Source organism: Diceros bicornis, chromosome 29 (assembly GCF_020826845.1).
Source record: "Diceros bicornis minor isolate mBicDic1 chromosome 29, mDicBic1.mat.cur, whole genome shotgun sequence".
NCBI lineage: Eukaryota > Metazoa > Chordata > Mammalia > Perissodactyla > Rhinocerotidae > Diceros > Diceros bicornis.
Genome location: NC_080768.1, coordinates 6,037,290 through 6,064,800, shown reverse-complemented (window position 1 = coordinate 6,064,800; position 27,511 = coordinate 6,037,290). Strand labels below are relative to the sequence as shown.

The 27,511-nt window shown below is 38.5% G+C and overlaps 2 protein-coding genes across 10 annotated transcripts in view; one reads left to right on the top strand and one right to left on the bottom strand.

The window, feature by feature from the left end:
- The window catches only part of MCPH1 (microcephalin 1), a 245,714-nt gene that overhangs the window by 88,474 nt on the left and 129,729 nt on the right, over window positions 1-27,511 (bottom strand). The window contains exon 13 of one of the 9 annotated variants that reach the window (XM_058524906.1): window positions 14,854-14,889. The exons of 7 other annotated variants lie outside the window; for them this stretch is intronic. In XM_058524906.1, coding sequence (XP_058380889.1) covers window positions 14,869-14,889 — 21 coding nt within the window. In that variant the 3' untranslated portion in view covers window positions 14,854-14,868. Of the gene's footprint in view, window positions 1-14,853; window positions 14,902-27,511 lie in introns of those variants that run through there. One more of the 9 variants, XM_058524907.1, reaches the window with a different exon arrangement.
- The window catches only part of ANGPT2 (angiopoietin 2), a 52,827-nt gene that overhangs the window by 15,317 nt on the left and 9,999 nt on the right, over window positions 1-27,511 (top strand). The window contains exons 2-5 of the mRNA XM_058524912.1: window positions 13,701-13,856; window positions 17,105-17,226; window positions 21,566-21,798; window positions 23,677-23,804. Coding sequence (XP_058380895.1) covers window positions 13,701-13,856; window positions 17,105-17,226; window positions 21,566-21,798; window positions 23,677-23,804 — 639 coding nt within the window. The remainder of the gene's footprint in view (window positions 1-13,700; window positions 13,857-17,104; window positions 17,227-21,565; window positions 21,799-23,676; window positions 23,805-27,511) is intronic.

Below are 27,511 nucleotides of genomic sequence, written 5' to 3'. Positions count from 1 at the left end.
CTCATGGTGACGGATGCTGTGGTCCCTCACCGCAATGATAGAGAAATATCTCTTGAAATAATTTTTTTTCCCCTCAACTTGTGAGTAAAAATTCAAGCATGCAGAAGAAAAAGTAAGTTCTGAATGACATACTTTTTATAACTCATGGCATTGAAGTGAAAGGGGATAGGAATTTTCCACTAGCTTCCATTGGAATAGACATGCATGCAAGGCAGTAGGGTTAGGGAGAGGGGGCAGACCTCCAGAACTGAAACGAATTATGGGAAAATGATTCAAGTCCCTTGTACTTCTACCACAAGCATTTGGACAATCACACTGAAAATTTACTTCCCAAACTGCTTTGGTGTTCACGTAAATTTGGCTTTTCTGTATGTTATAAAACGAGTTCAACTTAGAGCAAGTGAGGACGGCAAGCATGCAAACTATAAATTCCATGCAGAAACTTTGGTTCAATGGGCACACATTCTTTACTTCCAGCACACCACCCAAACCGTATCAGCCTGAGGCCACCATGCTAACCCACAGAACACATGCATGTTGCTCTCAGAACGTTTCTCCTGAAGTACACTATGCTTATAAAAGTTGTTAGCCTGAAAGGAGACACAGTGCCAGACAACTACCTTGCAAAAAACATGGTTGTTTTTCTTAACAGTTTCAGAAGTTAGAAAAATACCCAAGTTTACATTCTAGTGAAGATCTTATATAATTTACTAGTTCATTTTGAGTTACTGGTTTTCTGATAAACATATCAAATCATAGAGATTGCAATTATAGACAGTATCCGGATTGGGGGAAGGGAAGGAAGAGGGTGGACTGAGCTTACACTCCACTAACTGCAATGTTCTATGCAAGACATTCTGAAACTTCTCAGCTCATGGCACCCTTAGTGTCTCAGCAGTTATTTTCTCCTGGCACCTCTAGGCCAAAAGACACACCTAACAGTTACATTTATTGAGTGGTTAGGTTCAACAACTTAAGTATTTATGTCCTGACAATTTAGTAGACCACTGAAAACACAAACACACATAAGTTGAAAGAAAAAAATACTTGAATTTTAAGTAACTCCAGTTATTTACGAGTGGAATATATTTGCCAGTTAGGCATGGCCCAGCTTCTCTAACTCTGCCATCAGATCAGACACCGCCACTCTCATTTCAAGGTCCATTCTGACTTTCTTGCAGTACTTGCTTTTTGCAACAGCAACCACCAAAAACCCAGCTTTGCATGGTGGCACAATTTAATAGCGTTGAAACTGTGAGCTACCTTGAGCCACTAATTCTTGCAGTGGCTGACAGATGCTAAGTATTGTCAGATTTCCCTTGAACATTTAAACTATCTCCCAGTGCTCCTATGAATTTGCTGCAGGAACCCAGGGTGCCTTGGCATACAGTTTGGGAACTCCATTTAATTTCCACCTAACATAGCACAGTAAGCATTTACATACTCGTTTTACCAATGAGAAATGTGAGGTTAAAAAAAGTTGACCTGGTAGCTAGTATGTAGCTAAGCTAGGATTCATACCCAGGTGTGTTTGCATGCCCAAACCTGCACTGTAATGGCAACTCCATAACAGCTTCCAAAATCACAAATGTAGCCCTTCCCCACCTTCATCCTACACAAATAGAGCTTCTTTATTCAGGTTTTTAGAATGTTGCTCAAAAGTAGGAAATATTTAAATTGGAGTAACTCAAAATATGATTAAATTCAGTAGAATAATTTATTTGTTTTACTTTTCTCAGAGTAATTTTGTATTCATTCCAGTGGGCAATGGGTAGCACAACTATTCAGAGAATAAATCATTTTCTTCCTACACTGGAAGCCACTGAACTCCAACAAAATGCAACCCATGACTCAGACATTTATTTATTTATTATTTATTTTTAGACTAATGGGAACTGCTTGAATTCTTTCTTGGTCTTCCAAGAGCAAATGCCTTTTATGCTTGATCCGGAAAGAATCAAGTTTCTGAATGCTAAATTACTAATTTACCTAACTGAATACTTTTAACCCTCTTTGGGCAGCTGGAATGGTTTAATCTATAGCTCTCTGCAGACAGTCCCTTTAAAATCACTTTTCCAAAGTTCATTTCTTTAGGCAGTATTTAGGTACCACCAGATGAAAACTGCAGACAGAAGTAAATAAAACCTCCCATAGCAACTCGGGTCGTAGTGTCACAGCAAAATTTGTCAAACACTTCATTTTTAATATCCTTTCCTTTAAAAGTCTTTTTACTGAAGTCTAAAACACAGGAAGTATATAAAGTATACTAACCTTAAATTGACAGCTTGGTGAACTTTTAAAATATGAATTTACTCAAGTAACTAGAAACGAGATCGAGATATAAAACATCTCCAGCACCCCAGAAGGTTCCCTCATGCTACTTTCCCAGTTGATAAGCCTGCTTGTACACCCATAAACACCTCCCACCCAGAAATCATTATTCTGACTTCTGTCACCATCAGTACCTTTGGTCTACTCTTGAACTTGATATAAATGGGATCATATGGTAAGCACTCTTTTGTGTGTCGCTTCTTTTGCTTGACATGATGCTTGTCACAGTATTTAATTTTAACACCATCTGTTATGTTCTTTTTAAAAATTGAGTTGCAGTGCATTAACACATCAAATCAGTCCCCATGGAGTAATATTTGCAAATCAAAATAACAATTCTATTGTGAGAAGGAAACTAGCAAAAAGTGCTCACCAAAGAGTGTTCTTTAGCAGTTTCAATTTGCTATCATACAACTGGCTACAAAACATGAATTCAAGTTCTCACGATTTCAACAGTTCAACAGATTTTATATATAGCAAGTTAGTATGTAAGAAAGGTTCTTTTATGTCAAGGAGTAACTAAAGATGCCATATCTGTCTTTATTTAAATGAATCCTTCTCAGAGTGAAATTTTATGTAAAAATTACTTTACGATAAATAACTAATCCTACAGAAATAAAATAATGTGTGTTTAAACTCCATTTGGAGCAATGACACCTTCATTTCATGACCAAATTTTCCTATGTATTCTTACTCAACCACTGGAGAGAGTGACTCCCTCAGTATGTGAATGACACACCCCTGAAATAAAAGCTTGCAATGAGCTCCCTCTAAAAATGAGTCAGAAACAATACCATCCCTAGAACTGGTATTTTGTAAAGAGAAGTTTGATACAACATATATTTTGTAGCAAGATACTCTCTTATTTCGAGTCAGGAGGCCTTGGAAGACATAATTAGAAGCTCACTGATTTGTCCCAAGTCCTAATCACGATCTGCAGTTCCCAGTTGAGGCTTTCTTCTCGTGGAGTCAGACTGCAGCCATCCACAGAGCACGGTGTGTGCAGTTTTCGGTACAGTGTCGCTGGACTGTGAGCCACAGACAGAAGTGGAACGTGGTTAAGGCTTTTCTGTGGCTTTCCAAAGTGAACAGCAGTCCCAGCTTGACTATCAACATTTCAACAGTGAGCAATAAATACTTTGATATATATTTAATATCTATCTTATCAAATTTCAGATCAAGAAATAAAGATTAAAAAAAGTCATAATTAGTAAAAAAAAAAAAAATAAAGCTATACTACTCTGTCTTGCCACATAATTTGAGCATTGAATGCTCAAATTCTTTGAGCATTCTTTGAGCAATTTTGAGCATGCTTTGCTTTTGTCGCACCATTTCTGATTAGAAAATAATTCTGCTGTTGATCAGACTTAAAATAAGTTGTTAACATGCTTAAAATGCATTACAGCTTGAAAAATTAATGTGTAAAACATAGCCTAAATAAACAGTTTGTATTTCTAACATGAGTTAAAAAAAAGGATCAATCACTTTCAGATTGCCTTGCTTCTGCAAAGCACAGGCAAGTATACAATTCCTTAAGGTATGTGCACCCAGGCCACTGAATTATGTAAATAAATACCAAAACAAGAACATTTTGTAGCTTTAAACACTTCCAAGGATGAGGACTGAACCACAGGTCAAATTAGAGATAATCTAATATAGTAGAACAGATAGACTTTCCCTCCTAAATTGTTCAGAAAAGCACGAACTTTAGCTGTTATAAAATCCTAAAATTAAGAAAGCTGCAGTGATAGCTTTACGAATGTGAAAATCAAAATGAAAAGAACGAACACACTTGCCTAGATATTTCCCAGCCTTACTACCGCAGCAACTATCGTTTGTGGTTTGGGCGGCTGTATCCAACCGACCAGAGCATGATCCTAAATGAAGCTCACAGCTTTCCCCCACCACACAGGCACCATCATACTCGGCTCATAGAAATGTCAAATCGGTGGACAGAGGACACAGATATATGTTGTATCCATTAATTCTAATCCACGGTAGAGTAGACAGAAAAGTATTTGGGCAAGAGAATATGAACAGTTCAGAAGAGAGCTATCAGCCGTTCTGAGAGAGCACCACAAAAAACACATTTTGCTGATGGGGGTCAGTAGTCCATCATCATATATAAGAGATGGAATACTCTACTCTATCACAAAGTTTCCATGAAAATTAATCCCATGGTCTCTGAGCGCCTTCCAATACCATCCCCCAAATTCTCTCGGTTGGAATTCTTTCCACCTTTTGGTTTGCTAGCAGAAAGAGCAGATAAAGCAACAGAAGGCTTGGCTGGAGGTCTGTTCTGATGTGTAGCACTCAGCAGGGCACACGAGGCCCAATTCTGAGATTTCTCAAGCATTCCCATTTGCGTTCCCAAGTCCCCCTCCCTCCTTTTCTTTGAAAGAAACAACACAAGCTTCCTGCTTTCATTATAAAGAGCTAGTTTGTCTTGAAAGTATCTTCAAGACAAAAATCATTTGTTTCTTTAGCCTTTTCCCTTTCCTAGCCATATAGTATAGTAATTGTGACAGTGTAAATTTATTTCATGCTAAAGAGAACAAAAAACGCCTGCTCCAAAGATCATCACATGGTCTTATCCCTAGAAATCTACCCCGGATTCTGGCAAACCCACATAATACAGACAGAGACAGTGGAAACAGGACAGGTGAAAGACATAAATAACCTTGGGATCTGAATAGTGAAAAAGTAAAATTGTTAACACTCGGTGGCACATTTTTTTAGGTGAGAACAGGTGTATGAGTATAGTGGAAAAAGGGCTGGACCATGGTTTTAATTTTTAGTCTGTTAGGAGCTAGCACTGTGACGCAGGTCCGAGTGTCCTCATTCACAAAGTGAAAGAGTTCAATAATATCATTGATTTCTAAACCTTTTTTCCCCCAGCTTTTGAAGGACTATCATCCCACAGGAAAGTGAAAATACATGGATATATTTATATCTATTTCTATATCTATATCTCCACACATGAAGACATGTCTATGAATATACACATATGTTTCAAAGATTATGTCTGCCATAGAAAGACACTGAAATATTTACTCAAGTTATTTTTTTCTCTCAGTGCACCTTAATTTCAGAGAGGCAAGAACAACTTTAGTTCCATTAAAAAGTAAATCCCCAGTATATTGTAGCCTAAATTCATCAATCTCATTCTCAGAGCTGAATTTCTCCCATTTGTAATAATTGATAATGCAGTTCATTTTCTAAAGGAGACAATAGTTTATATTCCCTTCCTACCTCTGTAGGAAACATTTCTAGTGTCTCCTAAGCCAAGAACTTGACAGAATATCCCAAGACCTCGGCCGCTGGCAGAATGTCTGATGTGCAATGGGGACTTGCTGAGGTTAGAAGTGACACTCTTCTCAATTCTGCTGCCACAGCCTGTCAGCCTCACGTCCTATCTTCCTCATATGGCGATCTCAGCCTCATTTCTTGTCTCCAGCCTTCCCCTTTCTCCAATCTGGTAGAAACACTGTCATTCTCAGAATGGCTGCTTTTTCAACAGCTCTTCTCTGCAGCACATGCAGCAGGGATGGGTTTTGCACTGCACCAGATTGCTGACGTGAACTTTAACCCACGGTCCCATGTGAACGGTCCCTGTGCCACTCCGTCTGAGCCTCATCGTCTGCTGCAGCAGACTCGGGCCCGGGGACTGTGGGTGAGGCACGTAAGAGCTCTGACCCTCGGGTTTCTCCTCTGTACAAGAGGTCTGAGAGTACCACCCTGCTGTCTCAGGGAACACCTCTTGTGACCACTTCCAATCCCTGCGGCCCCCTCTCATCTTTCACCCATTCCCACAAGGACGAGTCCACAGGCCCTGCCTTGATCAGTACTACAGACCCCTGCTCCCCACCCAGCAAACCCTCCAACTCCAGGCTGGCTGGAGACGCCAGTGGAAACCTCTTCAGTGCTCCTGCGACCACAACCCAAAAGTGTGGGAGAGTTGATGACCACGGGGCTTCTCTTGTCCAGCAGGGATGGGAGCATCCTTTTTCTTGCCCCAGGTGGACAGTTTTGAGACACGTTTCCTAAGGCTCCTGAGAAGGTCTTGCGGGATTTTGCATCCGTCACCACGGTGGTGGCCAATCAGGTCCATATGTTTGAACTGGCCTCCTCCTCCCTGCTTCCCTGGCCCGTCCTCCACGGCTGCTCCCTGGGACTACTTCCTAAATAAACTTCCTGCAGGCATGCCTTTGTTTCAGGCTCTGCTTTGGGGGAAACCCAAGCTAGGGCAGTGTGAGAATCAAGTCAGATTAAAAAATATATATATATATATATATACACACACACACACGTAGAGATTTTGCAATTGTAAATTGCTATAACTCCTCTTCCTGTATGTAAACGTATACACGACCTTACAATATCTGCTGCATTTTATTTGCAGTATCTGTAAGGTGCTGTGATCCAGCGCTCTAGTTGGGTAGATATTGGGTAAATATAAATGTACCTTAAGATCCCTCTAGAAGTCTCACTTGTGTAATACATGACACTTTTTGTCATATGAAATGCTCTAATCTATATTAGGTTACAATACCAGACTCATTAAGCCTGCTTATATTTAAAATGGCTGCTACTGATGAAAAATAGCCATTTTATCAGTAGGAAGTGACTGGAACATTTGGAGGGGAAAAAATACATTTTCTCCTTAGATTTTGGAGTGATGGCAACATACAAAAAGGCAAAGAGGTGTGAGTGTATGTGATAACCGCCCCCCCCATTAAAAACAAAAAAGAGTATGCAGTTACACTCACAAATAAAAGCAAAGAAATATGATTTGATGGAGCACAGATATACTGGTGTGCTCAAATTATTTTAAATTTTATCTGTCCCAGGAGGAGGGGGACAGACTTTAGATTTAGTATGGCACCAGTTGGTGCCTGCAACTCTAGTCCTTATCACGTCTTTAAGTTTACAGTCATAAACGAGCACACTTTTAGTCTCTTTATACTAGTGAAAATAGGAAAGAGGTTATCTAGACACAGCGTCAGAGAGCAGAAAGTCACTCATAAATTATTCATACGAAAAAAGCAAAAAGGAGAGGTGAGAACAAATTAGTTCCAGGAAGTGCTTGAAAGACCCCATGCGGGTGGGGGCCACGAAGTTATGGTGGGTAGAAGCAGGCTTGCTCAATGACCACCTGGAAACCTGTACTGGAGGCCCGTGCTGCCCCTGATGTCCCACAGTGCCTTACAGTGAATGTGGGCAGAGAGGCCAAAATCAGAGTCAAGGGAAGGCAAGCGGCTTTGACATGGACTTTTCCAGGCTACATAAATTCAAGTATGGCATCAACACAGAGAGGGAACAGGGGGACTCACCTCCCGGCTCACGGCGGGATTTGAACGTGCCTCCAGGGCATGGGCAATGCATTTACTCCCAGTGCCCTGCACACGTTTAAGAGGACAAAGGTTTGCCCAAGACATGCATCTCCCAGCCTTTCCCCTTTAATCTCAGCATCTCTCATTGCATACTGCTGAGTACACATCTGCTTGGGCAGGAAGATCTCTAGGTTAAAAAAAAAAAAAAACACTATAAGGAGGGGGAGGAAAGCCCAATGGTGCTACTTTTCTGTCTGAAGACCTCAAAAGGTGTTTCAGTTTACTCATGACAGGGAACCAAGAACATTAGGTCAAAAGCCTTCCAAACAGAATATCCCTGGATTTAATAATCTTGCATTCAAGTTTTCAAACTAATTATAAGAGCAAATGTTTTGCTTGTTGTTACTACGGTATATGGCTATAGCATTTCAGTACCCCAGGCAAACAAGAACATAAACACATTAAGATATTTAAAAATCAATGAAACAAACACAAAATGTGTTTTGGTAACAAAACGCAGCACACAATGTGGTGGGGATCTTTGAGGAAGGCGTGCAGTGGGGTAGTGGGTAATCGCAGAAGGAACGGGGAAGGACTCAAAACAAAGGCAGTCGCAGACAAAGGCCAGAGGTATGAAGCAGCCTAAGTGGTGCGGCACAGGCAGGAGGCAGGCACACACAGAAATGAGGCTAGGAGATTACAGTACCACCAGAAAGGGTGTGTGCTGCCAAGCCAGTGACTCTGCACTTCATCTCACAGGCCCAGGAGCAGGGAGTGATCTGAGCAACAGAGTGACCAAGTTTCCACTGAACACCATACCTCTCTGGCTGGGATGGTGGGAGGGCAGTTAGGGGCTGCGTGACAATCCAGGAGAGAGGATGGTAGATGTTGGGTGGGAAGAAGGGATCAAGTCAGGAGGGATTACTGAGGTCGGAAAAAACCATCCTTTTTTGGGGGTGGGGGTGGGGGTGGGTGGGTGGTTGTGTGTGTGTGTGTGAGTGTGTGTGTGTGTGTGTGTGTGTAGGAGAGAATAGTTAGCTCATTTCGAAATTGCAATGCTAAAGAGTAAAATGTTTCCAATGAAACCTCAAGTTATTTGTTAATTTCATAGGAAAATTAGGTCATTCAAATTGATAAAAAAACTCATCCATTAGGAGGCATCAGGACATGGAGCTTTATTTAAGTGGAAATGATCTCTCAGCCAGGATCCATATAAAAGGAACCATCATCAAAATCTCGAGTTGGGGACAGTTTTTGTACACTATCTATGTTTTCCTTTTCTCATCCTTTTGCTACAAAAAATAATGATGATAATCTTGGTGAGAAGGAAGACTGTGAGGGAAACATTTTAATGTGTAATCCATCTGCCATAGTTGCCTCGCAAATGGACCTATTTTCCCTGTCAAATGTGATCGTTCCAAATGTTGGAGAGTAATGAAAAACTTCAGGACGTATTTTACACTAAAAAAATATATATGTTTATGATGTGTTACAATATTATATTCTCGTTGCTGGAGCTTCAATACGTTGCCAGCTTTTAAAGACTGTGTTCAGGGTGTAATTCTTTTTTAGCAAATCAAAATAATACTGAGCAACAATCTGTGCAACTATAACGATAGTGATAGCCTTAAAATTTTAGTTAAACTTTAAGAATTCATTTGAATTCTAAGGAAGGAGAAATAGCTCAAGGCCCACACTTGGAAGAGCACTCAGACCATTAATTAAGAAGGGGACAGAATGAATGTCCACAGTCCTTCCAAACTTGGAATGGGGACCTTTTCCGAGACACTTGGACCCAAAAGTCAGAGTCACTGCCTAATCGTCTTCAGATATGAAGGCAGTGTCAAACATTCCTGCAAAACATGAGTATGCAAAGCCACACATGTGAAATGAGAAGGAACCATGTCCCCTCCCTCGGGAGGTTCAAGTGTCTTGGAACTGTCTTGATTAGAGGGGCTAAGTGCAAATGGCAAGGATGGGAAACATTTGTCACAGCAGAGCCGAGTATCAGGCTGCCAATGGGAGAAGAGATCTTATTTGCCTCATATACTTTTTTGTACTAAGACTTCCTTATACCAGAATGGAATTTCATTGGTCAGATTTCTGTATTTCTGGGTTTCAGTGACACACAATAAAAATAAGGGAGATGCTAGACAGAAAGACATTCATTTCAGGGCAATAAACTAGAAAAGAACTAATTCCCGAAGATCGAGAGACGGGGAAGTTTCAAGGTGCATCTGTCCGGTGGATCAGTCACACAGGCTTCACTTCCAGATTTGGTCTTATGCTCCTGACTTGTAATGATTTAGGGAAAGACTACATTAAATGGGAGAATTTCATTTGGAAATTATCATTTTTACCCTACATTATGAATGTCCAGACTCTTGCTCTCTAAAAATTACTACTAGTTTTTGGAGGGAAAAACAGATTCTTCTGTCATGATGCTCCCAGGAGATAAAATCAGCATCAGATCTTCAATTCTAGGCTTTTCTGTAGTAAAAAAAATTCTTTAACTGAGTGGTAGGTGGTCTATCTGTTTTTTAAGGCACTGAGAACCTTGGAAACCGGAAGACATACTCATGCCAATTTTGGGATATACACTTCCGGCTGTTAAAAGGCTGGAAACGTGTGGCGTGACCTCTGGGTTGAACTACCAGTTTGCTCACAGGCATGCCAGTCCTCAGAAGTGCCCTTGCCTATACGATACTAGGCACTTGGAGGCCACAGCAGCTGAGACAATGGAAGTAACCAACAAACATTAACTAGTTACTGTGTTGTTATTGTTGCTGTTGTTTCTGGGACTAAATTCTTCTTTGTTCTTAAAGAGTCCTCGACTGTCATATCACGCATTTCTCTTAAAATCTTAACTTATTTTCGCTGCTTCAAGTGTGAGAGCGCAAATCTTTTTGAGAATCAACACCAAATGTCTAGTACATGATATTTCTGTTTCTGTTCCACTTTTCTCCCAAGGACTTCAATTAGTTAGCAAATGGGTCAGTATCATATAGAATTTTCCTTTATTTAGCTGTTTATATTGTATATAGACACTATACACATATATACTATATGTAATATCTATATACACACACATTACATGTATACGTATATCTGTAATTTGCTTCAATGTAAGATTAACCATGGGCCGGCCCCGTGGCTTAGCGGTTGGGTGCGCGTGCTCTGCTGCTGGCGGCCCAGCTTCGGATCCCGGGCGCGCACTGACACATCGCTTCTCCGGCCATGCTGAGGCCGCGTCCCACGTGCAGCAACTGGAAGGATGTGCAGCTATGACATACAACTATCTACTGGGGCTTTGGGGGGAAAAATAAATAAATAAAATCTTTAAAAAAAAAAGATTAACCATACACACACTCACACACCTACCATATACATATACATTGTCATCCTGAAAAGCTGAAAAGTAGTGACTTAAAAAGCATTTTGCATTCTATCATTTTCAAGTTTAGAAAAAGACATGGCAATAAAGTTAAATTTTATTTTTAAAAATTAGGTCTTTTATGTCTCTTAAAGTTCCTAAGTCTAATTTTAAATTAGAACTTGACTTTAAAATGTCAAATTATAAACAATCCTCTCATGACTGTTGATGATTGTAACCACGTTTACCCAGTAGTTCTAGAAATGGGGGTGGGGAGGATTAAAGCATTCATTTTCTCCCTCTAGTTACATGATTTAGAGAGAGAAAGAAAGAATTATTTTTATTTAGCTTTTAAGTACTGCAAGCAATAAGAAGATTAAGACTTTTATTTATAATATTTTGTAAATTATTACTTCAGAGTATGGACTTAAACCAAACTCCAGCTTGAGAACATCTTTAATAGTTTCAAACTTCCCAGAATAAGTCTTTCTAAATATTATCTCTGCTGGGCGTTCAGAGTAACTAAGACAACTCCTCTGGATGACTTATATAGCTTTAACTTTAACCTCAAAAATTCCATTACTCCCTGGTGATGAGAGAGAGGGAGAGAGTGTGAGAGTGTGTGTGTGCGTGTGACAGAGACAGAGAGAGAAAGAAAGGAGAAATTATAAACTTCTATCTACAATTTCTTTTAAATTTGTATTTAAATCATAAAAGTTAAAAGTTTTAAAAAGGCAGGGGGAAGGGAAGATGGAAAGAGCGAATTAAAAAAGAAAGAATACACGCACTAAAAAGCCTGAGCTAGTTAGCACCAGCTAGTTAATAAAGAGTACCACTCTTGACAGTTTATGAAGTCTATATCAGAGATGTTGGATTGCCGAGTAATAGTACTTGATTTTTTTTTATAGTGGTCTAATCTATTTTGATTCATACTGAGAAGAGAAAGCTTTGACTACAAGATTTTACAAATGATCAGAGCCCTAGTAATTGTCAGGTTTCAGGCTATTTGATCTGCCCAACAACGAAGGGAGAATCAGGGAGTGACCATTAACCATCAAGATAACTAGCATGGAGGGAGATGGGAAGCACAGGAGTAGGGACAGAGTCAACAGCAAGCAAGCAAGCAATGGAAGCAGTAACCTTGTGGTTCTAAGACTAACCTTAGACCTTAAAATACTACTCAAGACACAATCTATAAATTGCACCAACAAACGAGCCTTCAAACTCTAAGGGAGAAACTCCATCTTTCCCATTCCATTTTCTCACTCTTTCAGGCAGCCTTCTGCCTGAAATTACTAAGAATTACTAAGAATTCAGAATTACTAAGTGGTTAACATTTAGGAGAAATTATGTTTGATGACTGGATCTATGAATGGTTTCTCTGCAGAGAATTAAGAGTTTTAAAGAGAGGCACTCTAAGCAGTTTTATAATCTACTTTCAATATTCAATTTAATAAAAAAACTTTTGAGTTGTAACTATGTGAAAAAGAAAGAAAAATAGGGTTTCTCTCCTCATGAGCCTATAGTTTGAATCAATTAATGGAACTGTGGCTCCCATCACTGGATCGGTACGAAAAACAAAGAAGGAAAATAAATTTTAAGTACCTGAAGTTATGCATGCACAATGACTTTAAAAGCATAGCTTAATTAATCCTTAAAACACTCCTCTGACCAATCAGAAACCTTACTTTATATATGAGGACACTGGGGCCCCCCAAAGTTAAGCAACTTACCTAGAGTCAAAGGCTTGAAACAGGGGAGCAGGTCCATGGCCTGAAGCCCACATGCTCTTTCCCACACGCCTGGCTGTCCTGCATTTATATTTCATTATATAATTTTACAGCCAAAGATATAGGTATTTATACCTAGGGCAGTGAAATTAGCTTCTTCACTCTCTTGTGCTTAAGCTCACGTTACAACGAGTCAGCATGCCCATCGTCCATAGCAACTCCCGGGAGAAGGACCAGTCTTGACTGGCACGTGAAATGATGAATGGACTGGTGTAGGGTTAAAAGTTTGCCTGATATATGAAATGATGAAATCGTGAAAAATGCATACATGTGAGGAAAAACTTAATAGGTCAAATGCACGATGAACTCAATAAAAGGAGGGTAGGGGGACACTGCAGAATGTGGAACTGAGGGGTGATTCTCTTAGGTACGGGGAAAATCCAAAGGTGCACCTTCCCGCATACTCTGTCTTCGAGAGCCTTCTAACGTCTGTGTTTCGAGAAACCATTAAATCTAGAATGTCGTAGAAACGATGATGCTTCTTAGCACCAAATCTTCATTTCCTGCCTCACGTGGACAGAGCTGCAGCTTGGCAGAGTGGACGCAACACAGTGAAATCCCTGTGGTCCTTCTGCTGAACTGCACGCATCTCCGAGCTGTGGCCTCACTACCTCCCTCGCCTGCCAGTGTGGACTTCTAGAGGGATCTAAACAGTTTGTCTCCTACACATGCTGTTACTAAGCTGCTGGATTTTGAGTTAACAAAATCACAGTGTTCTACTGGTAGTGATAAAAAAAAAAACAGCAAGATTTCAAAATCAGAGCAAGGCACAAGTCTTCCAATAGATTTTATAAAAGAAAGGGAAAATATTTAGGAATAAGGTTTCTGGTCATCTGACTAATGGCTCTCTTTCTGACACATGTTCTTTTCCAGCTTGAGAATTATATCCAGGACAACATGAAGAAAGAAATGGTAGAGATGCAACAGAATGCAGTACAGAACCAGACGGCTGTGATGATAGAAATAGGAACGAACCTACTAAATCAAACCGCAGAGCAAACACGGAAGTTAACTGATGTTGAAGCCCAAGTAAGTAAGGAAATAGAACACACACAAAGGTCCAGCCAGATAAATACCAGCATGAAATCATTCTGCACAGTCACTTCATGAAATAATGGAAAAGTAAAGAAAGCTCAAGTATAGCAGGAAAAAAAGAAAGGAATTGGTAAGAAATTAAGAACTTGTGGCTAGATAGGAATTTAAAATCAGTAAATATATTTTCATTCTCAATATTGAGGTTAAATTACATTTATTCTACTAAGGACATTCAAATCATTTTCATCTTATTCCTACTTGACGACTACAAGATCAAGGCTCCTCTGCCTCACTGGTCATTTCTGGACTCTCGACATACTCTTCATTCTGAAGTCCTTCACTCTTTTTTGTGCATTTGAGAAATGAAAAGCACTGAGGGAGAGTGCTACAAACTTTGTTCTTAAATCTAACTCTTGAGTTAAGATAAAACCTGCATCTCAAAGAACTGAGTTTATACAATTTGTGGTATGAGTTCAGAGAGAAAGAAGCAAATAGGACAGTAAGGAGCAGCAGCTGGGGACAGAGAGGGCTGACCATTAGCCAGGAGCCTGAGTCTGTCACAGTTCGAGTCCCGCCACCATCTGGACGAATAAATCTAGCAAGGCCCTCTGCTTTTCAGCTTTTCAGCCTCAGGGATTTCACTATAAACTGAGAGGTGGGGCCAGATGACTGACTGGTAAATTAAGATTAGCCTGAAGTTCAGAATTTTAAGGTTAGCCTGCAGGCTAAAATCTTGCCTTTTAGCCTGAAGATTCTATGAGCTATGGATGAATAGTAGGAAAGAAGAGTATAAAATATGAAAAGCATAAAAGAATAACAGCAAAACATTAAAACAAAATTCATCCAGAGTCATGCTAAATGACACAAAACATGTGACCCAATAAGAATAGTCCAGGTGGGAAAAGTGCTGTTGGAGGAATTCATGGAGATGCTCCAAGTTCAAGCCTCTTCATTGGTGAACTGGCTTTCCAGTTCCTAGTGCTGCCTTCTTTACAGGCTTGTGAAGTTAGTATCTTCCTACTCCGAGCTATAAATCACACTCAAAAAAAAAAAAAAGTAGATTTAATTATAAATGATTCCCAGGATATATTACTCCTATGTGCTACTTCAGCTGAAAGGACAAGAAATGCCAGGCACCAGCCAGGAGGGGATGTGAGATCACCCCGCTGTGATAAGACCGCGTCTAGAAGGGCACAGGTGTTCTTTTATCCCTCTCTAAAAACTGCGGGATAAGGCAGAGCAAATAGTCGGGAGGTGTCAGAGGAATAAAAGATGTTTGTCTGAGGATAGAATAAGAACTTATTTGCTGACCAGATCTTTACACAGCATGAGAACAGTTTTAGGAAAAATAGAAATTGTTGACATGAGGGATGACAAGGTACTGAAAACTGTAATCCCAAGAAGAAATAAAAGCTAAAAATGAAAAGATACAAAAATCTAAAAGTAAATGTATCGATATATCCATAGTCGATTGTTAAAATAAATCAGTGTTGTTTAAGTCACACTTCCCACCTTTTGAAAGTAAAACTGGTGGGAAATTCAGCTCATCCAAAACACGTCCTGGAAGTGTGACATTTATGTTTCAGACAGGAGCAATAAAAAACTGTGAGGCACGGAGCAGGGATGCAAACCTGCTGCATCCTGTGTCAGTCGGCCTACAAGCATCTAACGCGCCTTTGTTGGGCCACATGATTTAAAAAAAGTCTGTTGTGAAACTAGATATCATATGATCCAGGATAAGCAGGAAAATCAGAAAATGGCTGGAAAGAAAACAGACTATAATGTCCAACGAAACATATCAGAATGGCTGAGCCTAAGGAAGGAGATCAAGGGACTGAATTACGTACCCAGCCTAGCTAAAGGCACTTGTTGAGCAGGTACTGTGTGAAATAGGTTCAAATCCAAATATGAAATTTCTGATTAGAAGCAAGATTCTTCTAGCCGGTCAGAGTGAGAGACTATCAAACTGGACAATGGTGGATGGTTAGACATCTGAGATCTTAGAGAAAACAGACAAGCACCTCACCTGCATAATTTAGACAACCACTTGCAGCTGGAGGCCCTCAGAAAAGTGATGGAAGGACATCGTCATTGGTCCTGGTCAGTCAGGACCTATACACCATCCTCCCCATCGTACTCACTTATAGCCCTTATAAGTTAAATAAAAGACTCGAGTTTCCAGTTCCTTTTAGCAATAACCAGCAAAGAATGTTTGGACCCAAAGAAGACATAGGCCAAATCTATATTCCAGGTGTTAATATTAAAACCCAACCCTTATGTTGGCCAACACCTTTATTCATTCACAGAAGAGTGTTCATGGTATGAACACATCCAGCTTTGATTAAAGATCGACCGTCCCTAAACCTGCACAGTGGGGCCAGGCCAAGCCTTTTATGAATGACACAGACCCCGAACAAACAATGCTTCTTTCAAGGACCCTAATTCCTGGGCAACAATTCTGCCTTACACTTACACGTGATATCACATCCTGAATAACCATGACACAGAGGATGTGAGTAATGGATTCTTCCTGCTAAAAGGCAGCCAAACGCTAAAGAATTTGTCCTTAAAGTTGTTTGAACACAATGGGAACAGCGATACTGCACATGGTATATGTCAGAAAGGCCCACAAAGCAAAAGTGAGCTCCCACTTATACTGACATGTTATTGTTTCTGAATTGGTTAACATGATTTTTAAAACAGGAAAACGAGAAATGGAAAAGAAAAAAACATAAAAGGCTAAACAAGTGAATACCAACTAGGAAATGCTAGGCTAAAAATGAGCTGCATTTTTATAGAATGGAAGCTTGTGACTGCCAGACACTTTGTCTACTGACAAACAAACATGAGAAGAGCATTTTGTTTTGAGCAGAGGCAAAACCATTTTTCACTTATCGACAGTTTCTGATATATTAAAAATGACCATTTTACGCTCCCACTTGTCTCACTGTGAAAAGAAATGACAAAACATGCAGAACAAGAAAAATAACATTCTATTATTTGACACCAACACCGTTGTCAAGAACTATTAAATGCTTTCCAAAATAAAGATATGGTGAAAAAATGTTTAACACACTCGGATGTAATCCAGCCTTTTCTGAAAATGAAAAATATGCCAAAATAAGAAATTGGGCAAATAATGTTTCATTCATGCTTCCCTATAATTTAGATAACTTAATTAAAAAGGAAGTTATATCTCATTTTAAAAATGGTAAATAGGAATTCTGTTTTGTTCCATTTAGGTATTAAATCAGACGACAAGGCTCGAACTTCAGCTTCTGGAACATTCCCTTTCTACAAACAAATTGGAAAAACAGATTTTGGATCAGACCAGTGAAATAAACAAATTGCAAGATAAGAACAGGTAATAAAAGGACAAAAACATTTATAATCCAGAATTGCACACTTTCTAGATACGAAAGCTTATTCCATGTGGCTGTTCATTATAAGCCTGGATTTCCAAAATGCCGAATTTCTTCAAGTATAGCATAAGAATCAGAAAGCTTCTGAGGGAAAGGTAGGGAGAGGGTTTGGAGAAAAATATTGAAATGGCACGCACCTTCTTATACAGTTCTCAATTTTGTTTTTCATTCTCTGGCCCCTTAAAGATTCTCTTACAGAAATCCTGCAAACCACCTCAATATTATTCATGTTAATCTATAAAAAAATACCGCTAGTATTATGGAGTAAAAGTAACACTGGCCTAGGAATTCTCATATTAACTTTACAAAGTTTTTTTGCCTCTGAGCACTCAGTTTTTTCCAATGCAAAATAATCTACAGCAGAAAAACTATACTTTATATTGTAAACCAATGCAGGTGTCATGATGCAATACTTGCTCTTAAAACATATAAGGCAAAACCAAAAGTTGGTATTAAATGTGATTGCACTAATATTTAAATACAATATAGAAAAATCCCAAGAAAACGAACACAAAAACAGAAATGATGGGTGATCAGTGGGGATTGTTTTCATAGGTCTATTCCAGTTGGGGACGTATGAGGATAATTGTACTCACACACCTACTGTGCTTATCTACTTATTTCTAATCAAGGCATGTATATATGACATGGAGAATGGTCAGACAACAATACACTCTTTCTATTTTACAATTTAAATAATTCTTTATTCTTAGCCAAAAATGACGATAGACTTATTGTGTTATAATCATTCCTTCCCGTTAATCAAGAACTAAGCGAAAATAATTCTTTTTATTGTTTAGGTAACAAGTTTAACTTATTATTGATTTAGGGTTTTGAAAAGCAAACTTATTTTTTTATCTAATTATTTTTTTTTAATGTTTCAATTTTTCTGTTCTACAAAGAGATAAATAAAAGTTGAGACCAGTAATTGAGATATAACAATCTCTCTATTTTCATTTTGTTAAAATGGTCTTATTTAATGATGTTTTCTTCAATATGTTGCAGTAACATTGGGAAGATACGGGAGCTGGGTGATGACTTTTCTTACTTGCCCTAACAATAAAGTCTTTGAGTCCAGTTTGCTGAACACACCCTAGTATTGAACACCGTTACTTCCTTAGGTTTCTAATTTAGTATGCTACAATGCTACACTTATCAGTAAAATGATCCTTCACATTTTTTTCACTTGGGTCCTTCACAATTTTTCCCAGTTTAATTTACATTGACCAATAATGTACTTTTCAATAAATCAAATCTAGCTTTATATGAAATTAAATTTAAACATCACAACATTTCTTCCACACAATAACCTTGTCAAATATATCTAAAAAACTAAAATTTTATGTGACTTGCAACAGCAGTGTTCCACAACTTGGATTGCAAACATCCAACTCAGACTCGAGTTGGATAAGAACTGTTTCTGAGTGACTTGCCATAGTACAAATACTAAAAAGTACAGGTTTTATCAGCTGATTTATCATAAAAACCACACGGAACAAACCTACACCTGCAGGAAGAATAATCTTTTTAGCAGCTGCAGAAACTACATTCTCTTTTATCAAGAATATGAAATTTGTCATATCATATGAAATGACAATAATAAGGTTTTTTCATCAACGGCTGTAACAAATAAAAATAAGAAAATTGTGCCAATGATTTTACATCTTTCAATGAGTTTGGCATGCTGTGTTTTCAGGTGCCTTAAATTTTGACTAGTCTAGGATTTCATTTGCAAGAACATCATTACAAAAATATGCAAATGTTTTGCACATTTGACAAACCATATTTTAAATATTCTTCAATAATTCCCCAAAAGTACAATTGCTTTCTTCACAGAACAGGTTCAAATGAAGTCAGAGTACTTAGTAGGGCCAACATTTCTTGAAAATCGCCACTATGACACGTTTAGATTCACCGGCTGAAATTCAAAGTACTATGCATTTTTTCATCTTATCATTCTTTTTCCTTCTAAAATAAATGATTGATTTAGGGGCTGTTTGGGCCAGTTCAATTAAATTGTGATTATTGTTGTTGAAAAGTGCTGCCATTGACACTGTCCCGTTCTGAAGAGAGGCAATAAAAACTCACAAAAGAAACAGGCTTCAGCCTTGATATTTCTGCCAACACAGGATATTTCCCCACACTGCTCAACTGACCATGAATTATGTTAATATAAAGCTGTACCTAAGTCCAACTTTTATAGTGATGATCAAATTGATCCTCCTGTATCAGAAACTCAACAGGATGCTAATGGGCAAAATTTCAAACAATGCACGTGTACCCCATGCTGCTCCCCTTCCTCTCTTCCACCGCCTATCACTATTGACCATGGTATTTGTTGCAGTGTGCTAAGTTCTTGCTATGAATTTATACTCTATTCTCATCTGTTTTATCCCATTTAATTTCCTTTCGTTAAAAAAATGCTGATTGTGGGGCCGGCCAGGTGGTGCAAGCGGTTAAGTGCGCGCGCTCCGCTGCGGTGGCCCGGGGTTCGCCGGTTCAGATCCCTGGCGCGCACCTACGCACAGCTTGTCAGGCCATGCTGTGGCGGCGTCCCACATAAAGTGGAGGAAGATGGGCACGGATGTTAGTCCAGGGCCAGTCTTCCTCAGCAAAAAGAGGAGGATTGGCAGATGTTAGCCCAGGGCTGATCTTCCTCACACACACACAAAAATAAATAAATAAATGATGATTGTGAGTCACTAAACTGATTTTGCAAGCCACTAATAGGTCTCGATCTGAATTTTGCAAAATGTTGCTCTAGAATATGATCTCTGAGACTCTTTAGAGTTTAAAAATGCAATGATCTGAGCTTCTGTACTCACTACATGGTGCTGCTCTCAGAGCCAGCCTGGTCTGGAATGACTTGATGCTGGGCACAACTCTTCAATATACGCTTGCATTTAATCTTAAGATTAAATCTTTTTGATCAGGATGTGACTGGTATAGGTTTGGCAGAAAGAGACTAAAGTTTTTTGTTTGTTTGTTTTTTTAATATCCATCCCAGAGCATTTAACTCTCATTCACACTCTGTACCATATGATCCTCACATCTTTCTGCCTCCTCATAGGATATTAAAAACAACAAAAAATGGTTGGATAACAAATTTCAGCATCATCCTTTTGAAGGCAGTATAGATCAATGATTTAAAAATGTCTCATATATTTAATGTTAATTGTCTTGGTCAGGCATTATAGGAGTGTTTCCCAAAGCATATTGCCTGTATGCTGATGGTATTAGAAATGATTTTAGGCAGCAAACAGAAAAATTTTATGCATTTTTTCTTAGGTTACCTTCTGCTTATGGTAAGCCATCTTGGTTTTTAAATTAGTGAAAGTGATATACAAATTAAAAAATAAGTTAGTTGATATCAAGAAAAATATTAAGAAATAATAGTTGAAAAGTGAATAAGGTGAAACTGAAGAAAGTAAAATGCAAATGACTGTACTAAGGTAACATTATTTATTGACTTGTTATATTGACAGTATATTTATTGTCGTATACTGATTTACAGTGATCATTGGGCTGGGATAAATTTAAGACCTGCAATTGAATTTCTAATAATAATTATTAATATTGATTGTTACTGCTTATAGGCAAGATCTATAATAGGTAGTCAGTTCCTCAGCTGAGTAATGCTGTTTGCAGAGTTGAAGACACAGAAAAATGTTACACCCCACCCCCGCAAAGGCATAATAGATTTACAGATTATTTGAACTAGAAGGGGCCTCAGAGATTATCTAATGCCTTCATCTTAGACAGAGATTTACTTCTGTAGGTGGCTATTCACTGAGATAGACATACACCTGAGATCAGAGAGAGGACGGCCTACCCAGGTAACACAGGTAGTCATGCACAGAGCTGAGGTTCTCAGCCCAGGACTCTTTCTACTTGCCCACACGTGCCCCTAACACTGAGGACACCTTCTCAATGTCCACATTCCTCTTCAGCGAAACTAAAGTCTTCAGATGTGCTGCATGTGATAACTTCTAGTTATGGACTTTACATTCTCACCAGGGTATTTTCTCCTCAATGGAGACAGAGAACCTTTGTCATATCTATGTATCTAATCTCAGCAAGTTTGAGCTTCTTCAGGGCTGTGGCAACATCTTGTCACTTTGTAACTCCTTTAACATCTTAACAGAGTGCTTTAGAGAAGTAGAAATACAATAAATATAAACAATTGTATAAGAATTATGAAACTGATTAGATGTTTTTAAAGCACTAGCCTTTGATGGGTCAGAACACCCTTCACTAACTAACAATTATTCCCTTTACAAGTTTCTTGGAAAAGAAAGTACTAGATATGGAAGACAAGCACATAGTTCAACTTCAGTCAATAAAAGAAGAGAAAGATCAGCTCCAGGTGTTAGTATCCAAGCAAAATTCCATCATTGAAGAACTAGAAAAACAATTAGTGACGGCCACGGTGAATAATTCAGTTCTCCAAAAGCAGCAGCATGATCTGATGGAGACAGTTCATAATTTATTGACTATGATATCGACATCAAACTGTAAGTAACATTTACATACCATTTTTCTTCAGTTTCAATTGCTGTTAGTCAGTGAAACTCTCAAAATTAAAAAAAAAAAACTCTCATCTTTCAGAAAAGGCACTGTTTCTCTTACGTATTTCATGTAAAAGCTTTATAGGGTCTCAACATAGAACCAATTAAAAAGAGGGAGAAAGAGGAGGGGAGGGGGAATATTTATGTATACTAATTAATTATTAGGAAGCAAAACACCACAAACATACTTTTGATTCATGGGCTTAGAGAGCCTACTTTGCGTTAGTGCCATCATTAACTGGAAGCACAAGGCGAGGCAAGTTAATTCTTCCAGTGGGAAAAACTATCAGACCATAGGATTATTGTGAAGATTAAATGAGACAACATTGTACTAACCAGCATAAAGTTGGCACTCAAGAAATGCTAGCTCGCTTCTCTTGCCACATCCTTAAACATATTTTGCCTTCTTTATTACGGTTTTACCTTTCAACTTCTCTTAGATATTAGAGGGAAGAAGGGATGCACCTTTGGTTATTAATAGAGATGTGATATATAATCTTTGTGGTATTTTTACTTAAGTTTTTCTTTTAAACAAATTAGGCTTAGTTCTTACTATAGCTTATTTAATAATGTCCTTTAGATTTGTATTCTTTTTGTTTTAGACAGATACACCTTACATATTAATCATGTAGAGACAGTCTTCCCTTTCATAAGAAGTATGTTCTCATATTTTCTTTGAGTTACACAGTTATCACAATTTTAATAGAAACACAAACAAGGAAACAAACAAAAACAGTGGCACAATCTTGATGCTGAGTGGCAAGTCACACACTGGTCTGCCAGTTTGCAACATGTGCCTCCCAACTAGAGTTTCACTCTCCTATAATTTAGAAAAATCATATTTTTTTCACATTCATCCAAAAGGAAAAGACAATAATCCAACACTGTCTGGTGGGACCAAGACAGTGTGAGGTGTTAGCTCCAATGAGCCAATGTAGAGAAAATCATGTAGCTCAAATCCTGGCAGAGAACATGAGCATGGGAGAAAGAGCAGCAGAAGGGCTTTGGTCTCCCCGTGTGTCTCTAGCTGATGAGCAGATGTGACCCCGTCCACGCCACTCAGTCCACAGACCCCTGCTTTGTAGGTCTCTACAGTGAAATAGAAACAAATACCTGCAAGAACACACATCCACACGTATTTTTTTTAATGTGGAAAAAAAGGATTGGGCGGTCTAAATGTTGAAAGCAGAATAAAAATTTGAAGGAATTTCATAGCCCTAGAATTTTTATAGGAAGAATTTCAAAGACATAGATAAACAAACGTTAGGTTCCTCTTTAACACAAACTATTATGCTGCAGCTGCTAAAAATCCAAAGACTACTAAATGTCTTCACCAATAGTCTAAAGAAATGTATAAAGACGTGGTCTCAGATATATAAAAAGAAAGGAAAAGAGTAGATACCACAGTGTAGACAGGCTAATGACTAGTGGGCTGTGTGATGCAGCCACTGTAGAGGTAATCCTGCTTTTAGGTATGTTCTTTTTTTATTCTTCTGTAATAACTTTATCTGATTCTACTCAAGATGGAAGATTTTTACAAAGTAGTACTTTATTATAGCTGATTATGAAGTACTTGCCTTACATAGTCGATGATAAAAAAAAAAGGAAGTATGGATTATTGGTAACAATCTTAGAGAATGAATATGAAACAGGCTGAAAGAGTAACTTTTTTGGAATGGCTAAAAAACTGGCAAATCCTTTTTACTTACTTACTATGAGAATTCAAATGTAAGAAAACTTATCAAATGAGTTCATCTCGAAATAGTAAACTTTTATCTTTTCATGAACACCATTTAAATCTTTTCCTATTTTTTTTATAAGCAGCTAAGAACTCCTTTGCTGCTAAGGAAGAACGGATCATCTTCAGAGACTGTGCGGAAGCATTCAAATCAGGACTAACGACCAACGGCATCTACAAGCTAACATTCCCTAACTCCACGGAGGAGATAAAGGTAAGAGATTCGTCTCCCATTCTTAACTCCCTGGCTGTAAGCAGGTCATTTAAGAAGTGGAGGAACTGCAGAGTGTAGTTCACACACCCCAGATACTTCCCCAATTTAACTCAGAGCAAAGAAAAAGGCATTTACCGAGTGTCTGCATCACATAAAGTACTCGCCAAGGGCTCCAAGTCCAATCAATGTGCACAGAATATTGACATGATATTAATGATGTAGAAACACTTATCTTATTATATATACCTATCTTATATATAAGATAGATCTATCTTATATTCACCTTGCATTTGGCTTAATCATGCAGACTGTCAGTCATTTTCTTTGAAGTGTCAGACTCATTTCGTTCATTTTAAAGAAAATACCCCCCAAATTCCAGTGTTCAAATAACCATAGTTTGTCTTTCAATTGTTGTTTCAAGTAACAATGGTATTCCATCCCCCAAAAAAGGGCTCATTCGACTCATAACTGAGACAATCACAAGAATTTGTTCTTTGAGACCTTGGCGTGCAGAAGTGACCTATACACATTTCCCATTTCTTCACACAGACTATAAAAGGACATAGACTCAGCAGCAGAGGTTTAATAAAATTAATAATTTTTACTGTGTTTTTCCTCCCCCAAGTGTGAGCATGTGACTGAAGAATACAGTGACTCTAGCACAGTTTGTACTGTTCCCCTGATCCATGCCAGGGCACCAGCAGTCTCACCCACTAGTGCACCACCCACTCTTGTGCCATCAGGGCAAATGCCATCACAGTGCAAAGGCCAAGAACATCTTAGTGATTATGGAAACAGTTTCAACCTCATGAAGCTGCTGCAAGGCTCTCAGGGACTGCCAGGAGTCCGCAGCCCACACCATCAGGACCGCTGGGGCAGGCTGTTCTTACCCCATCTCACGCAGGCTAGAAGACTTAAAACACACCGTCGAAGAGAGCAATTCATTTTCTTCCCAAGTACACGGAGTTTACTTCAAGGTGTAAGCTCCATACTGTGTGGAAAGTGAACGAACAACCAGAATTTACCGTCAGGAGAAGCTAGCGTGTAGCTTAACTCAATTCTCCTTAGTTATTCTGGACTACTCAGTGAGCATGGCTCCCCAAGTTGCTTTGGGAGACACTGAGCTTTAGATGAGGAAAAAAAAAAATCACTTCCCGAGGGAATATTTTAAAGTGGCTTCCCTTAGAGGTTTGATAACGTAAAATAATATCACATGAGAATCAGTGTGAAGTGTTATGTAAATAGTGGATGGCTGTATATATTAAATGTCTATAACTAAGTTTGCATCTAACTGTAAAAGCAGCTACACATTGAAACTATGTAAACACTTACAGAAAAGGCACTAGATACTGTATCAAATGGAAATTTTAGAGGCCCCTGGAAATGTTCTCTCTTTGAATTCAGTATTATCCTCTGTATTTAACATGGCAATAAAGAAAAACACTTTAAAAATACAAGCATTAAGGGTTTAAAGACATGAAATTTGAAACAGTAACATATACCTTGATTATGAATTTAAAAGATAAATATTGTGCTATTCAAGATAATACTTTCCAAAGAAATCTTTCTAATTCATTCATGCTGCTTGAAATCAACCTTGAAATCAGTTAATGTCCCTAGCGCCCTAGAAACAGTGCATTGGGGGAGGAAAAAAACCCGAATGGTCTGTGGCAGATGAAAAAGTAACGAACAGACTCTACACCAAGCCTTTCAATCCCCTTTGCAATCTGGTTTTTATGACAATTCTTTGCATAGCTATTGTCTGTCACCAGATATTGGTCTTTTCTTGGCCTAGAGATAATGGGGACAGAAGTGACAAGAGGAGGAGGATAGAGGATATGAGTAAAATGTGAATGCTACCACTGCAAATCCAGAAGGACCATCGCCAACTGTACAGTACCATCTTGCAGCTGGATAAGTGCTTTTCTGACTTAGAGCAATGTCCCGACCCCAGTGCACTATACAACCCAATGGCCTCACAGAAGACGAAAATATACAGTACTCTGGGATGATAGGAGTCTCAGGTCATAGTTGGAAACATTAGAATTTATATTCCTTTTAAACATTTGCAGCAAAAATAACTCATTTACCACAGCAGGGAATAACAATCTTTCAAAACCTCAATTTTCTCATCTTTAAAATAAATGGTCCAGATTAAGTTACCTCTAGATTCCCTTCCAGACTTAAGACTCCATAACTCACAATCTGATCCAGGAAGAGAAAGTTGGAGAGACTTGCATTTAAATTCTGGCTCTGCCGGTTCGTGCCTCTGAGCAAGTCATTTAACTTGTGTGAGCTCTCAGTTTCCTAATCTGTAACACGACGTAATACCTCCAGTTGTAAAGAGCTGTTTCGAGGTGATGATGGAGGTACCCAGGACAGGACTTGGTTCTTACCAACCATTCAATAAATGGGAGGTATTCTCATTTTGACTGTCCCCAAGACTATAAGACAACTTCTTTGCATGGCAGGGGACTCAATTTTGCCGTTTCATCTAACTCAAAAAAAAGAATGTTCAACAGATCTTTGGGCAGATCTTTTCCGAAAGGGCCTACATATTTCATTTTTGACACATTTTGTAAGTTTTTGTACAAGATAGACACTGCAAGATGGCAATTACCAGAACCATTAGAGGATGTTTTTGCTAGTTAGAGACATAATAGTTTCTTTCCCTAAATTTCACAGGATACCTGTCTCCTAATGTTTATCTATGTGTTTGCTGTTTAATCAGTCACTCACCATGGCCTCAGGGCTGAAGCATAACATTTAAATCAAGCATTATTTGCTGAAAGACATCAAGCTTTAGAGCAAGATTATCAGGTCCCCGAACCAAAAAGCAAAAAAACCAAAAGCATTAACTGCCCCAGGTTTGTGGTAGTTGGAGTGGTGAGGTCTTGGGCACCATCTGAGGACTTCTGCTTCTCTGCTCCTGATGTAATTGACTTCATCATTTTCACTCAGGACCCCTGGCTATGTGGATAACTCTATTTGAACATGATTTTTCTCTCAGAGTTTCATGAGCCAATTAACCATAATTCTGCAGTTTTTATAAACTCTGTTTTTTTTTTAATCCAAAGTAATATTAAGAAAATGTTCTAATAATCTTATCATTGTCCCTGATGGAGTTAGAGAATAGCATGGCTCAAATCATTTGCACATTGGTAGTGACTCTCAGCCATTCGAGTCTCCCTAACAAGATGAACTTGTTCTCTGATTTAAATATCAGTAACTTCATAATGGTGATTTTGACATCAAAGAATCAAATATTTTTGGAACAAAGGTAGGTTCACTAAGAACCATATTAATTCTTTTCACCCACCAGCATGCCATTTAGGATATAGGGGAATTAATTTCTCTGTACACACATGATTCCTCAAACCAATGTAACTTATTCAGCTAGTTTACTAAATGGATTTTTTAAAAAGCTATTATATTGATAGAAGTGAGCAATACTGACCATTTCATGGACCACAGGCAAATAAGAGGCAGTATTATTCATGAACTGATTTCAACTTGGAGCTGTGTTGAGGGACTTTTGGCCTATTAACAAAAAGGTCAAGTTTCTCTGTTTTTGGCAGCACAGTATAGCTGAAAAAAACATTACAGAATTAAGAATTAAAGAGACCTTATTCAAATCCTATATTCCACTTAGTAGCTGAATGACTCTGATCAAATTAATCTAACCTTACTAAATCTTTTCTCATTTC